Raw genomic sequence first — 12,222 nt, 5'->3', positions numbered from 1 at the left:
ATAGGACAGGCAGGAAAACAGAGACAGAACAGAGAGGAGAAAGCAGAGAGATAGAGGGCAGCAAGCGAGAGAGCATAGTTACCACCCACGGTGCAGCGATGTCGTCGGTGGGGAAGTGGTTCCTGGTGGAAAAGTACTTCAAATGCACCCATAGAGTCCCAGACTTTTATACAGTTCTTGCCCACTGCCCCCCCACTTTTCTTTCCGGAGTAAGGAAAAACTCCTATCTTCTCCGTGCTCCTCTGAGATAGGAAGGGGGGGTAGGTATGGCCCCGAGTCAAGGCCTGCAGATAGTCCTTTCTGGGATAATTGCTGAGATCTCTGCATAACGAAGGGGAGGATGAGACGACTGACACCACAGGTTTAATTTATTGCAGGGGAGCATCCTGCTCCCTAAGAGTCCATCAACAGATGTTCTTTCTCAGATGTCACAAGACACACAGCAGATATCTTGCACTTATCTCTTGGATTGTTCGAGACAAACACTGTAAATTCTGAATGCCAGACTCAGTTTCACCTATCCATCACTGAAAGCAAAATATTTACAATTATTTTACCTACATGCTACTTTGCATCATGTTTTCTGATAGTTTTAGGCGTTTGTTTTTTTCAAAATACCTTTCACTATAAGTACCATTTTTAACCAAAAAATTATTCAACCTCAGCAAATATGATAAACATATGGTTCTCGTATGTGGTGTGATCTTATACAGAATTATTTCAGCTAAAAATATTCTAAACTATGGTATCTTGTAAATGAGATTTCTCTGATGGAAATGTTGTATGTCTTAAAATGTGATGGATAAGCTCTCTCTGTCAAAGTATGTTTTTTAAATGCCTGTGAAAAAAATTTCAATATATGCTTCATAAAATTGATAAGAGAAATTTTATTTTCTCAGAATGAACTTAGTAGCTTTTGCTGCTCTTTCATTATCTGTGTACTAAAATTAATTCTCAAAAAGTTCAAGTTTTTACTGAGATATTTCCATACATACTATATATGAACATCCAAACAACAGTTTAGATGTTTGGAGGTTAATGTGAAATAGGTGAAATATGGCAAATATTTTTAAAATTGTCTGCATTTATTGGATTAGTTCTGGGTTTAGATTTTGTACTGTGAAAGGTGAGTTGCTGAAGATATAAGCCATATTTTTAGCTACTATAAGTTTTTTTTTCTTCAGTGTATCTATACTTCCCAGTGTTTCTTTGTCATCTGCCACACTGAATTTACAAATACACATTATGGAAGAAGATATTGTAAGACTTACTACAAGAAGAACATTTCTTGTGAATTATAAAATGATTTTTTTTGTATTGGAACCTTGGTAGCTATTGAACAGTCTAACTGCACTTACTTTGAAAATCTACAATGCTGTACACTCAGATATGTAATCAATGTCAGTTTTAAATGTATTAAATAATTATGTATTTTTCACTGCAGGTGAAGTGTGATCAATACTGGCCAAGCAGAGGCACAGAAACTTATGGACTAATCCAAGTAACCCTTTTAGACACAGTTGAATTGGCTACGTACTGTGTTCGTACATTTGCACTTTACAAGGTATATGTACTTACATATACTTACAATGTATTTTCAAGTTTAAATGTAGGCAACTGTTCTCCTTCCCTTTCCTTCTCCCTTTCTCTTCTCCCTTTCATCTGCTTCCCTCCCCCTCTTCCTTGCTTCCATGTCTCTCTCCTGACATCCTGCCTTCCTCCCTTTGTTTTGCTTCCTGCCTTCCCTGCCTGAATTTCTCCCAAATTTCCCAACTCCCATTATTGTCTTTCCCTCCTTCCACTTTCCTCCCTCATTTCCTCCTAGCAGCACTGACCTATGAAACTTCTACAGAAAGAGTATATTTTTTTTTTCAAAACATCAAATTTTGTGAGTTAATACAAAGCTTTTGCTATGAAAAACCATTTAAATGAATGAAATACTAGATAAAGCTCTGGCACCTGTTACGATGCGTTACTCTGCAGTACAGTTCAAGCTCTTGCAATTTCTGAATCATGCCATTTACACTATAAGAAACATTTCCCTCCAAAGCCTAAGTTCTATTCCTCTGTGTCCCCAAATGTGATTTAAATACACTTCATGACATATATGCTTCTGCAGTTGTTTAATTGAGAAGAGTGAATATCACATCATATACCAGTTCTGTCATGAAGTCTTTTTAATTTCATAGAATGGTTCAAGTGAGAAAAGAGAAGTGAGACAATTCCAGTTCACTGCCTGGCCTGACCACGGTGTCCCAGAACACCCAACACCATTCTTAGCTTTTCTGCGACGAGTCAAGACCTGCAACCCACCTGATGCTGGACCTATGGTTGTACATTGCAGGTGAGCCCAGAATTTCTTTCAAAGCATCTGGTGTCAAGATTACTGCTTTCTGTTTTACTGCAGTTAAAGCCGTCGTTTCTTTGAAACAGCCATCTGAGTCTGTCAGAGAGAAAAATGGTTGCATTGCAAATTTGGGACCTGAATGTGGCACTGCCAACTTGGATGGGCCAGAATTATTTTCTTTGATCTGTGCAAGAAGAATTAATTTTAGCATATCTAAAGGTCTACAGGGAGAATGTCTGCAGAGAGAATATTTAAAAGGTGGCATGAAAAAAAAGAGGATAGTGTTGATTTAAGAATATTAATATTGAAGAAGTGTGTTTTGGGCAATGAAACAGGTTTTGAAATTATTACTTATATTGTGTATGAAATTAAAAATAATGAAAATTAAAACAGATAAAGGGAGTTTTTTACTGGAAACGGGTAGAAACCTTAATCTGAATTCAAGGTTAAACCCTCAGCTTAAGACTATGAGAAACTGGAGCTGCAAAGGAGGTACCTGGGGAGAAGGCTGATGTCAGTTCCAGGGAAATGAGTGCTCCATACTGGTAATAAACCTCTTCAGGCTGTATAAGGTATTAATTAATTCATTAATTCTTAACAGAAAAACAGTTCAGTGAGTAAGGAAATTAAGAGGAAGAGATGGGGATTCTTTGGAAATCTTTGAGAAGAGCAGATTTTTTAAAAGCCTTACATTCGCACTGATAAGAACATAATCAGAACATATGTGCCAGTTCTAATGTAATCAAGCTGCAAGATAGACCCCACTCATTCCAGGGATATATTTTTATACTTTACATAGCTTACTGTGTTCCCCCTTTCAAAACAAATTACTAAAGTCAGTGATTCCTGTCAAATTCATTTTGGGATACCTTTGGTTAGTAAGGCTGAGACCTACTACCCCTGTTCACTGAAGCTACAAATGCCTAGCATATTTGATAACCAGTCTTGATTTTGCCATTTGGAAACTGAGGAGTAGGAATTATAAGGATTACAGTGTACCACCCCTTCTGTCTAATTCTGGCTTCTTACATATTGGTAAACCAGCCATGGAAGATGGTTATTTGAACGTTTTTGAAGTTAATAAAAGAGGCTTGTGTAAATGAGGCATGAAAATAAATTTAACAGCAAAACAAAATAAACAGGACTTCAATGCTAAAAGGCACAGAATGTTTAGAAAAGGTCAGAGAACATGGAAGATTATAGACATTTAATGTTTATTGAAACACTAGGACTAGGAATGTGGAGTATTTGTAAATAATAAGACAAATCTATTTATACAGTTTGATGAATATTTCTAGAAAAGAGCCAAATCTTTTTGTATGTGTGTTTACAGGAATTTAAAATAATTTGAATATAGCCTAGAAATATATATTGCCTCAGCCATATCATCCATATATCATCCATATAGAGCATACCTCTTAAGGTGCTCCACAGTTAAGGTGTTATATTCAAAATCAAAACCAACATTAATAGAAGAAATCAATCCTCCCACTGTGGGAAAGCTAAATTAGTATAATTACTTAGATATCTCAATTAAAAAATACACAAATTAAATTAGTTGTTAGAGGTCATACAGCAAGTCATTGGAAAAAATGAAATAAAATACAAATCTGATTATCACTTAGTGGTCCTGATGAACTGCAAAGTCATTTTCTCTTTGTTATTGGTTATGCATGCGAATTTCAGTGAAAGCAGTGATCAAGTTAGGTAGCATGACTTGATATCTCTTGAGGGACTTTTTTTCCTTTTATCTGATTGATTTATTTATAGATACTGTACAATATGTATATTGTGGAAGTAAATTTGTTTAAGCTCTTTGTCTTATTTATAGCTTCTTGAAACATTAATATTTTAGGCATTTCATACCAACCTATCCTCTACAAATCCAACTCCCAAATCTTCAGTTCTTTTAGCAAGCCTTTTAAATCCCACTCTCAACAATTTGTCTATGAGCAGAATTAATGAAACTAGATTTCTTGAAAATGTATAAACTTATGTCTCTGTATTTAAAAATTTTATGTGCCAATCTGAAGTTTGTGATTGTACTCATTAACTCATGAATGTTAATGTGCCTCGTATCTAACTGATAGGCCAGGAAGAATAAGTTACTAAAGTATTTCTTACAGTAACAAAGTAAATGTGGGTGTCTCTTTTCATGTATATTGTAGCAACATTGTATTCTGAGATTTGTATTTTCTCATAATTTTGAATTTAACATTATTATGTTGGGAAAAAAAACAAAACAAAACAAAAATAATGGAAGAACAACAGAGCATCTGCACAATTTTTCTAAGGTAAAAGACATGCCTTTCATTTGGCAGCATGAAAAACTTTCACATTTAGTTTGAAATGAAAGTACTGTACATGCCTAAACATTTCATTTCAAGCTCAGAAAGAAATTAATTTTATGTTGAAAGAGAAAATTAGTCAAGTTTTGCATGTTATCTATTTTTCTTAGAACCTACTTTCAGATTTTTCTTCTCTTCTCTGTTTCTCAGTTTGTAGACTCCATTTCTCTTTTCCTTTCTCCGTTTCTCCATGTCATTCTTGCCATTGTGTCTCATCCTCAGTCTTTTTATCACTTTTTATCACTTTTTATCAATTTTTTTCTCTGCAGTATCTGGACTGCTCTTTATTCCGTGGATTCCTGTAATTATATTATATTTCTGTCCTTCAATTCCGCTGTTTTCTCAGACAAATTGTTTTGTTTGTTGTGGGTTTTTTTTTACCATATTGCTGAACCATTTCAATGTGAAATATGTTCTTACATATCTTAGTATTTTCTCTGTAGTAAGATCATAACTCTAATTGTAGCATTGTTTTTGTGATGCATCAACTTGCACTGCCTTCTCCACTGAGATATTTTACCTGGTTTTTGACAAGCTTCTTGCTTTTAATTTCTTACTTTGCTGGCTCCTATTCCACCTCTGGAGTATTTTAAATAACTCCTTTTTCCTTGTTGTCTGTCTTATCAGTCCCTGTCTCCCCATTTTCAAGGAGTGTTAGGGAGTCTCCTAAGTCCCTTTATATTAAAGCTCATGTAGTACCATCATTCAGATATTAAAAATATTTCTTTTTTCTCCAGTAGCACAATACAATACCAAAAAAATATGATACAAGACCATAACTTGTATCATTTGCGTATGGTAGGCAGTGCTTTTACAAGGTATCCCACTGAAGGAATAATCGCAGTTTACTTCACAGCAGGGACATGGGTTTCATAATAAGGGGTGTAAGATAAACTGTGACAGCACTGATAGTTGTTGTTTTTTTTCTTTCAGCACCTAAAAAACTGTCAGAGCTCAGGAAATCATAATAATGATGTGTTATAGAAATATAAATAAAAGAGGGTTTACATTCCTAAATATATTTGGTAAAGAGAAAGAGCAGGTATGAAGAAGCTATGAAAGCATCTTTCTGCAAAGTTGTTAACCCATAAAATACTGAAAAGCTACCAGACAACTAAGTACACAGAGAAGCTATATAAGCTAAATTCACAGATACTATCGGCAGTTCCTTATCACTCAAAAGCTGATCTCCTTTTCACTTTTGATTCAGGTCAACACCAAGTAAAAGCAACCGGAGTGAATAATTTCCTATTTATTCTGTATTTATAAGTAGGAATTATAAGTGAAAGAGTTAGCCCACGCTTTTCCTGACTGCATGCTTCACATCTGCATTAATATTGACCAATAGTTGTCTTTCAGTCCACTTCGTATTTGAGATTAAGAGGTTTTTCCAATTTCCTTCATAATTTTGACATATGGCTATATATTCTATAGAGAGTCAAGACAGTTGGGTATTCAGTTCATGAGTGTAGCCCAGACCACTTTGCATCAAAACCTTAGTAGATTATAAGATAGTTTAATAACCTGTTCGTAGGAAATGGTTGTTGAGTGTATGAAGAATTTATGTAATAATTTACGTCGTGCTTCATCTGTAAGGTGAAAACAAGTGACAACTGAAGAGCCCACCTTGTAAACATTTAAATGTATTCTATTCACATAACACTGGTGATAAAAAATGTACATTATTAACTAGTAAAATAAACTGTGAATGTAATATAAGTCAGTATTACGATTCAAAATTACTAGACTTTATAAGACATATTCTGATAAATGCATGTCAAACAAATGCAAGTGAAAGTCTTCATAACAACTTCTGTGTCATTAAAACCAAGAAAAATACAGAATTATATTATCAGCATTTATGATGACACCAGTAATTATTTGTTACTAATGTCCATGCAATAGACATCTTTGCATGTAATTTACATCTTTGCATGTAATTTACACATCTACTTTTGATAACTAACAATTTGGTTACCTGTGCAGTATTGAATTTTAATCTAATACAGAAATAAAAAACAGGTTGAGGAATGTCATATGTACATTCCACCAGGCAAAGTTACTACTAGTGTAGAAAAGTTAGCAGATTATTAAACTGAAGAGTTAATTAAAATCTATGTAAAGCAGTGTTATTTTTAATTAGAAATCATAGATCATTGTTGAAACACCAAACATCAAGACCTAATCTAAAATTCTAATTTTTATTTCTGTAACCAGATACTCTGGTAAGACTACCTGTATGAAAAAGGTATAGTAGTATAGTAGTAGTTAGCCGTGGCACAAAATGCTACTTTTCCATTTAAAAGTCTATAGTTTTCTGTCTATATCCATCAGGAAAGGTAGTTTAGCAAAGCCCAAATCAAGGTAAAGTTAAATTCATAAATACATTTTTATAGACTGCCGTGTTCAGTGGTCTGTGCTTGAATTACAGTCTCCTAAAGCAGTATCTTTATTTTCAGTGTGATAGTTGGTGGAGAAAAGCATCTAGATCAAAACTAAAGCTTGATGCTAAAATAAAACAACAAAAAAACCCACAACCCCAAAAATAAAACAACAAACAAAACAAAACAAAAGAGAAAGAAAAAAACAAAACACAAAATGAATGTAGCAATCCTATTCTGTTTGTAGCCACTTTTCATAATGTGAGTTCAAATCTTGACTTGGATTTTTAAAAATAACTTGTCTGAAGATTTTTCTGTGGTGGTTGAAATACAGGATGCAGGTGGATGCTTTTTCATTTACATACAGATTTTAAGATGGTATCCTTTCAATCCCTTTGCATGGAAGTTGAGTAATGCTACAATCCAACTGGTGTCTCTGCATGACTTCCTCTAATTTGCAGAACTGATCTAGAAAAAAGGGTTTCTTTAATGAAAAAGTACAGGCTTAAACCCTAGGATACTTCATTGGATAGGCTGTAATGTGTGGTCCAATGATAGTGGGGAAAGCACACATTTTTGTTTGAAATTGGATTAGTGCAGGCAAACAGGTGCTAATCAGATCACAATAAAATCACACTGGAGGGTGTTTGGAGCTTTATGCCACTGTGTTTTCAAAACATCACAGAAACTTTAGTAGTTGATTCAGTAACACTTCATAAAAGCTTAACAAGTGCAAGGTACTTCGGGAAGTTTTGACAGGTAGTGCTGCCATTACAAACAGAAAAGCTTCAGTATTCGGAAGAATGTGACTGTTTTAAGTAAACTTCTGTCTGAGTATACTAACAAAAGGAGTTAGCCCAGTAAAGTTAATTTTCAAAAAGAAATTTCAAAAAATAGCAGAACAACATGTGATCTTCCATTTCTTAGAGCAGAATACTTAATTTTTTGTTTAGTTTTTCAGAATAAAAAAATCTATCTATCTATCATCTATCTATCTATCTATCTATCTATCTATCTATCTATCTATCTATCTATCTATCTATCTATCTATCTATCTATCTATCTATCTATCTATCTATCTATCTATCTATCTATCTATCTATCTATCTATCTATCTATCTTTTTCTATTCTTCAGATAATTGTTTTACTTCACCTCTGTGTTTTTTGAACTTAGCTACCACTTTTGCCACACGCCTCACAGCTGCTCATTTTCTAATCCTGGCAGTGAGTAGGCTGCAGATGACTACCTGTGCTTTTCATCAGTGAGGGGAAGAAATTCACCCCAATATATATTCAGAAATCTCTCCAAGGAGATGGAAAAACACTAAAAGCTTCCTCATCCCTTCTCTCAGAATCTTTCTTAACTTCCATGTACAGCTGAAAGCTCTCAAGAGGAAAAGATAGTAAAGGCATTCTAGTATGACAAGTATTTTATTATAACAAATATTCTAAACTTTTGCTGCTTTTCACCTGTCTTTATCCAGCAGCTATTGACCTGCTACTATATCTAAGACTGTGGTGAGTGCAATCCATGTTCCAAAACACTGCAACACTATTTCCTTTCTAGCTGTTAGCTGTAGGTCCAATATATCTCATTAAGACAACATTTTTTTTCACAGTCTTTGTTCACAAATAAAAAGCAAAGGGAGAGGAGTAAGGCGGTTGTTAGATTCTCCTCTCAAAACAATGCATAGTTGGTGACTCTGCTTAAGATGTTTACATCTTCTTAATATAAGAATACAGCAATGAGTAAATGTCTATGTTTTTCATTGTATTCCATTTGTATTGACCATGCAGTCAGAGTAACTGGCTGGGAGTTATTTCATTTCTACATATACAAATATACCAAGGCTTTCAGAACTTTGTGTCTTGGAAACTTGATCTCTGTTAAAGTAACTGGAACTAGATTCTCTTAATTTAGAAATTTTTGGATGGTTGTTTTGTCTTAATTTAGTTTTTGGAATTGTAGAATATACTGGAAAATGAGTCTAGAAAAAGGGTTGATAAATGCTAGCTGGCAGAAACACAGACTGATGTCTCACTGGCACACTGATTGAAGGGTTGTTGGCATAGCAAGACACTACTTGATAATCACTTGTGTAATGTGTGGCACCACAGAGGAACAGGAGCTGGGACTTGCCTTCATATTCTCACCATAAAAACTTTCAACACTGTAAAAATTTAGATCCCAAAAGCTTCACAGTTGAAGACCCTGGTTGTTTTAGACTGAAGATGGCAAGGACTAACATAGAGTAGTTTATGTGACAGTGTGTAGGGTCCTTAAAGAATGGCTCGGGTTACTTGATATTTTTACTTTGAATGGGAAAATACCATTTGACACAAATAGTGTCTAGAAATCCTTCATGAGGTGTCAAATATGAGCAAACTGATGCTGATGGATTTAAATTCAGTCTTAAATGAGAAACCAGTTCTACACAGCAAACAAGACTTTCCTAAAACCAGAACTGAAGCTACTCTATGTACAATATGTGCTTCCATTGTTTAGAAGCATGAAACCATTATTTAAATACAAAAGTATACAAATAACAAATAGTAGCAATACTTTTCATACAGGTTCAAATAATGGAAAATGCCTACTTGTGGTCTTTTTTATTAAATAGGTGCTACATGTGTAAAGCCATTTTTGGTTGGCAGTTAGCCTAAGGTTAAGGGGATTATACCCCCACTGCTGTGACTCAGGAGTGGATTATCTTTTGAAATCCAAAAAAGCTGCTGTGATGGTATAGGGCAAGATTTTGTTTCTGATGTAAGTCAGAAATCTTTAAAGGGACATAGCCGTTACTTGATAGAATCAGTGGTCTGTCTAGGCCAGTATTCTGTAACAGTGGCAAATGTAGAAACTGTAAGGGAAAAGTATAAAACTCCAATGTCAACAATATTTCAGTAAAGGTTTCTCCCCAGCAGGAAGTAGTTATTAACTAGCCCTACTTCATGAGGATTTCAATTCTTTCACCCTGTTATTCTTTTAGCTACTTTAATGTTCATATTCATAATTGGACACACGTAACAAATAAAACCAGACATCCTCAGCTTTGTCTTTTCCATTGTCAAAGTGTTATTCTATGACAAGTAATTTCATACATCATGTTAGAAAATACCTATTTATTGTTATTTTAAGTATGTCTCTTCATTTCACTAAATGACTTTGGCTAAAGGGGGAAAAAGAACATTATTTAACACTGTTTCTTGTTTTACATGTCTACAGCTTTCCCTTGCATTCATTCGTCATTGCAAACTAGGACAGAGAAATATCCTAATCTCCTTCACTGCTTATCATGGAGGGAGATGGCAGGGAATCCTCACTTCCTTAGTCTTTATGCTGGCTGTCTTTGCTCCCTTGTTTGTGACATACTCTTTTTCTGTAGCCTTAGTAACTGTCAATATTCCCCAGCCTTTTTAATTATTTTTCTTAGTAATAGGTAAGGCAGCAAAAATAGTTCCAGAATTGTGCCATGTTTTCTTGCTAAGTTGTCTAGTGGGGTTTCTGAGCACTGACTTGGATTCAGCCAACAAGTGGTTTCCATTAAGCAGGTTTCCTAGAGACTGACAAATTTTCTCTCAATGAAGTAACCTGTCCCTTATTAAAATGTAATAATTTTCTATGAGGGGTTTTTTGTTTGTTTTTGTTTTTGTTGTTTTTTAACAGAAGCAATGCCTTTTCCATGTGTTATCTCAAATTACAGATATGTTGGTGCTGATAATTATTTCCATATATATTATCAAGTCCTACAAGGCCTGTAATTTCCTTTGACCTAAGCTATGGTTTGTTACATTATTTGATCAGTGCTCTTAGTGAGTCATTTTATCCATATGTATTTACTTAATTGGTTATTTTTCTCCACACCCATGTTTATATATAATATACCCCACAAAGGAAAAGAAGATCTGACTGCTTGCAGCTGAGTCTAGTAAAAGATCAATTAGGTTCTATCAGAGCCAGCAGCTGTCTGTAATGAATTCTGAATTAAGAGTGAAGAAAAGAATCCAGCCATCTGCAGGAAATGTAAAAATATTATTATAAACCAATAACTGAATTCTAGAAAGGGGTATCTCTGAAATTTCCCAGCTGTACCTAGAGTAAATTCCAAAATATCCATGGATACAGAGTATACTGGAACACATTGCATCAACTTGGCTACCCGGCATGTTTGGCTAACTTCAAACAGGCTGTATTTTTATCTAAAGTAATCAGCATAAAAGCCTCATTAAACCATCTCCCTGTGCCTCTAGAAGTAAAATGCAGCTTTAAAAATAGTCTGTTATCTTTTTATGGAGGCTTTCCAATCAGTATTCTGACCTGAATATTAATCTTTCTTCGTTTTTCATAATATAGACTTACTTCAGGGTTCATTGCTTATTATCATATTTTGTCAATGCTGTTCTGAGTGAATTCTGCATTGTGGTGACTTTTATAACTTTTGGCACCTGAATTTTAAAAAGAAGTTTTAAATTGTTTAAAAATTATTATAATGCTATCCAATCTCATTTTACAGCTACTTTGAAACTTCTACATCAAAACTCCCATGATTTTCCTTATAACTTGTCCCCAGGATCTGCTGATAAAGTTCAAAATCCTGCAAAAAAGAGAACTAGTGGCCAACCCCTAAATGACAAATTGTGACTAAAAAATGTGAAATTTTTAGTGATAGAAATGTTCGTGTTTTGCTTTGTACTTACCAGATGAAATAATGTGTCTGGATGATGATCAGATTGATGATTGTAACTGTTCTGTCAGTGTTAAACTCAAGCATAACGAATGGCAAAAGGTAGTGTTCTGACCAAAAGCAGAGATCCTGAGAGCAGCTAGTGTTAAGAAAAAGAAAGAATTGTTGACCACAATAGTTATAGAAACACAGAATCAGTAAGGGGTCCAGAAGGACTCTGAAACTAGGAAGCACCTTAGTGTTCAGCAAGTACTTTCAAGGTCATCCTGTTACCCAGTACTGCAGAGCACATTTCTTCCAACCTTCTTTAATTAATTTTCAGATAGCATCAGTTGATCTTGCTGTTTCCCACACAGATAGGGTAATGCATCTTCTACATGTTCCACATGAAAATGTAATGTGAATGGAAATGTAAAGAAATATGCAAAAGTACAAAACAACTTCTCAAAACATTCCAGCC

At 34.6% G+C, this 12,222-nt stretch overlaps 1 protein-coding gene across 1 annotated transcript in view; it reads left to right on the top strand.

Moving 5' to 3' along the window:
• Nucleotides 1-12,222, top strand: part of PTPRD (protein tyrosine phosphatase, receptor type, D) — a 300,216-nt gene that overhangs the window by 259,852 nt on the left and 28,142 nt on the right. Inside the window, exons 29-30 of the mRNA XM_010001485.1 lie at nucleotides 1,445-1,564; nucleotides 2,190-2,344. Coding sequence (XP_009999787.1) covers nucleotides 1,445-1,564; nucleotides 2,190-2,344 — 275 coding nt within the window. The remainder of the gene's footprint in view (nucleotides 1-1,444; nucleotides 1,565-2,189; nucleotides 2,345-12,222) is intronic.

Source organism: Chaetura pelagica, unplaced genomic scaffold (assembly GCF_000747805.2).
Source record: "Chaetura pelagica isolate M959 unplaced genomic scaffold, ChaPel_1.0 scaffold327, whole genome shotgun sequence".
NCBI lineage: Eukaryota > Metazoa > Chordata > Aves > Apodiformes > Apodidae > Chaetura > Chaetura pelagica.
Note: the sequence above shows the minus strand (reverse complement) of the source record. Positions and strands in the feature narration are given on the sequence as shown.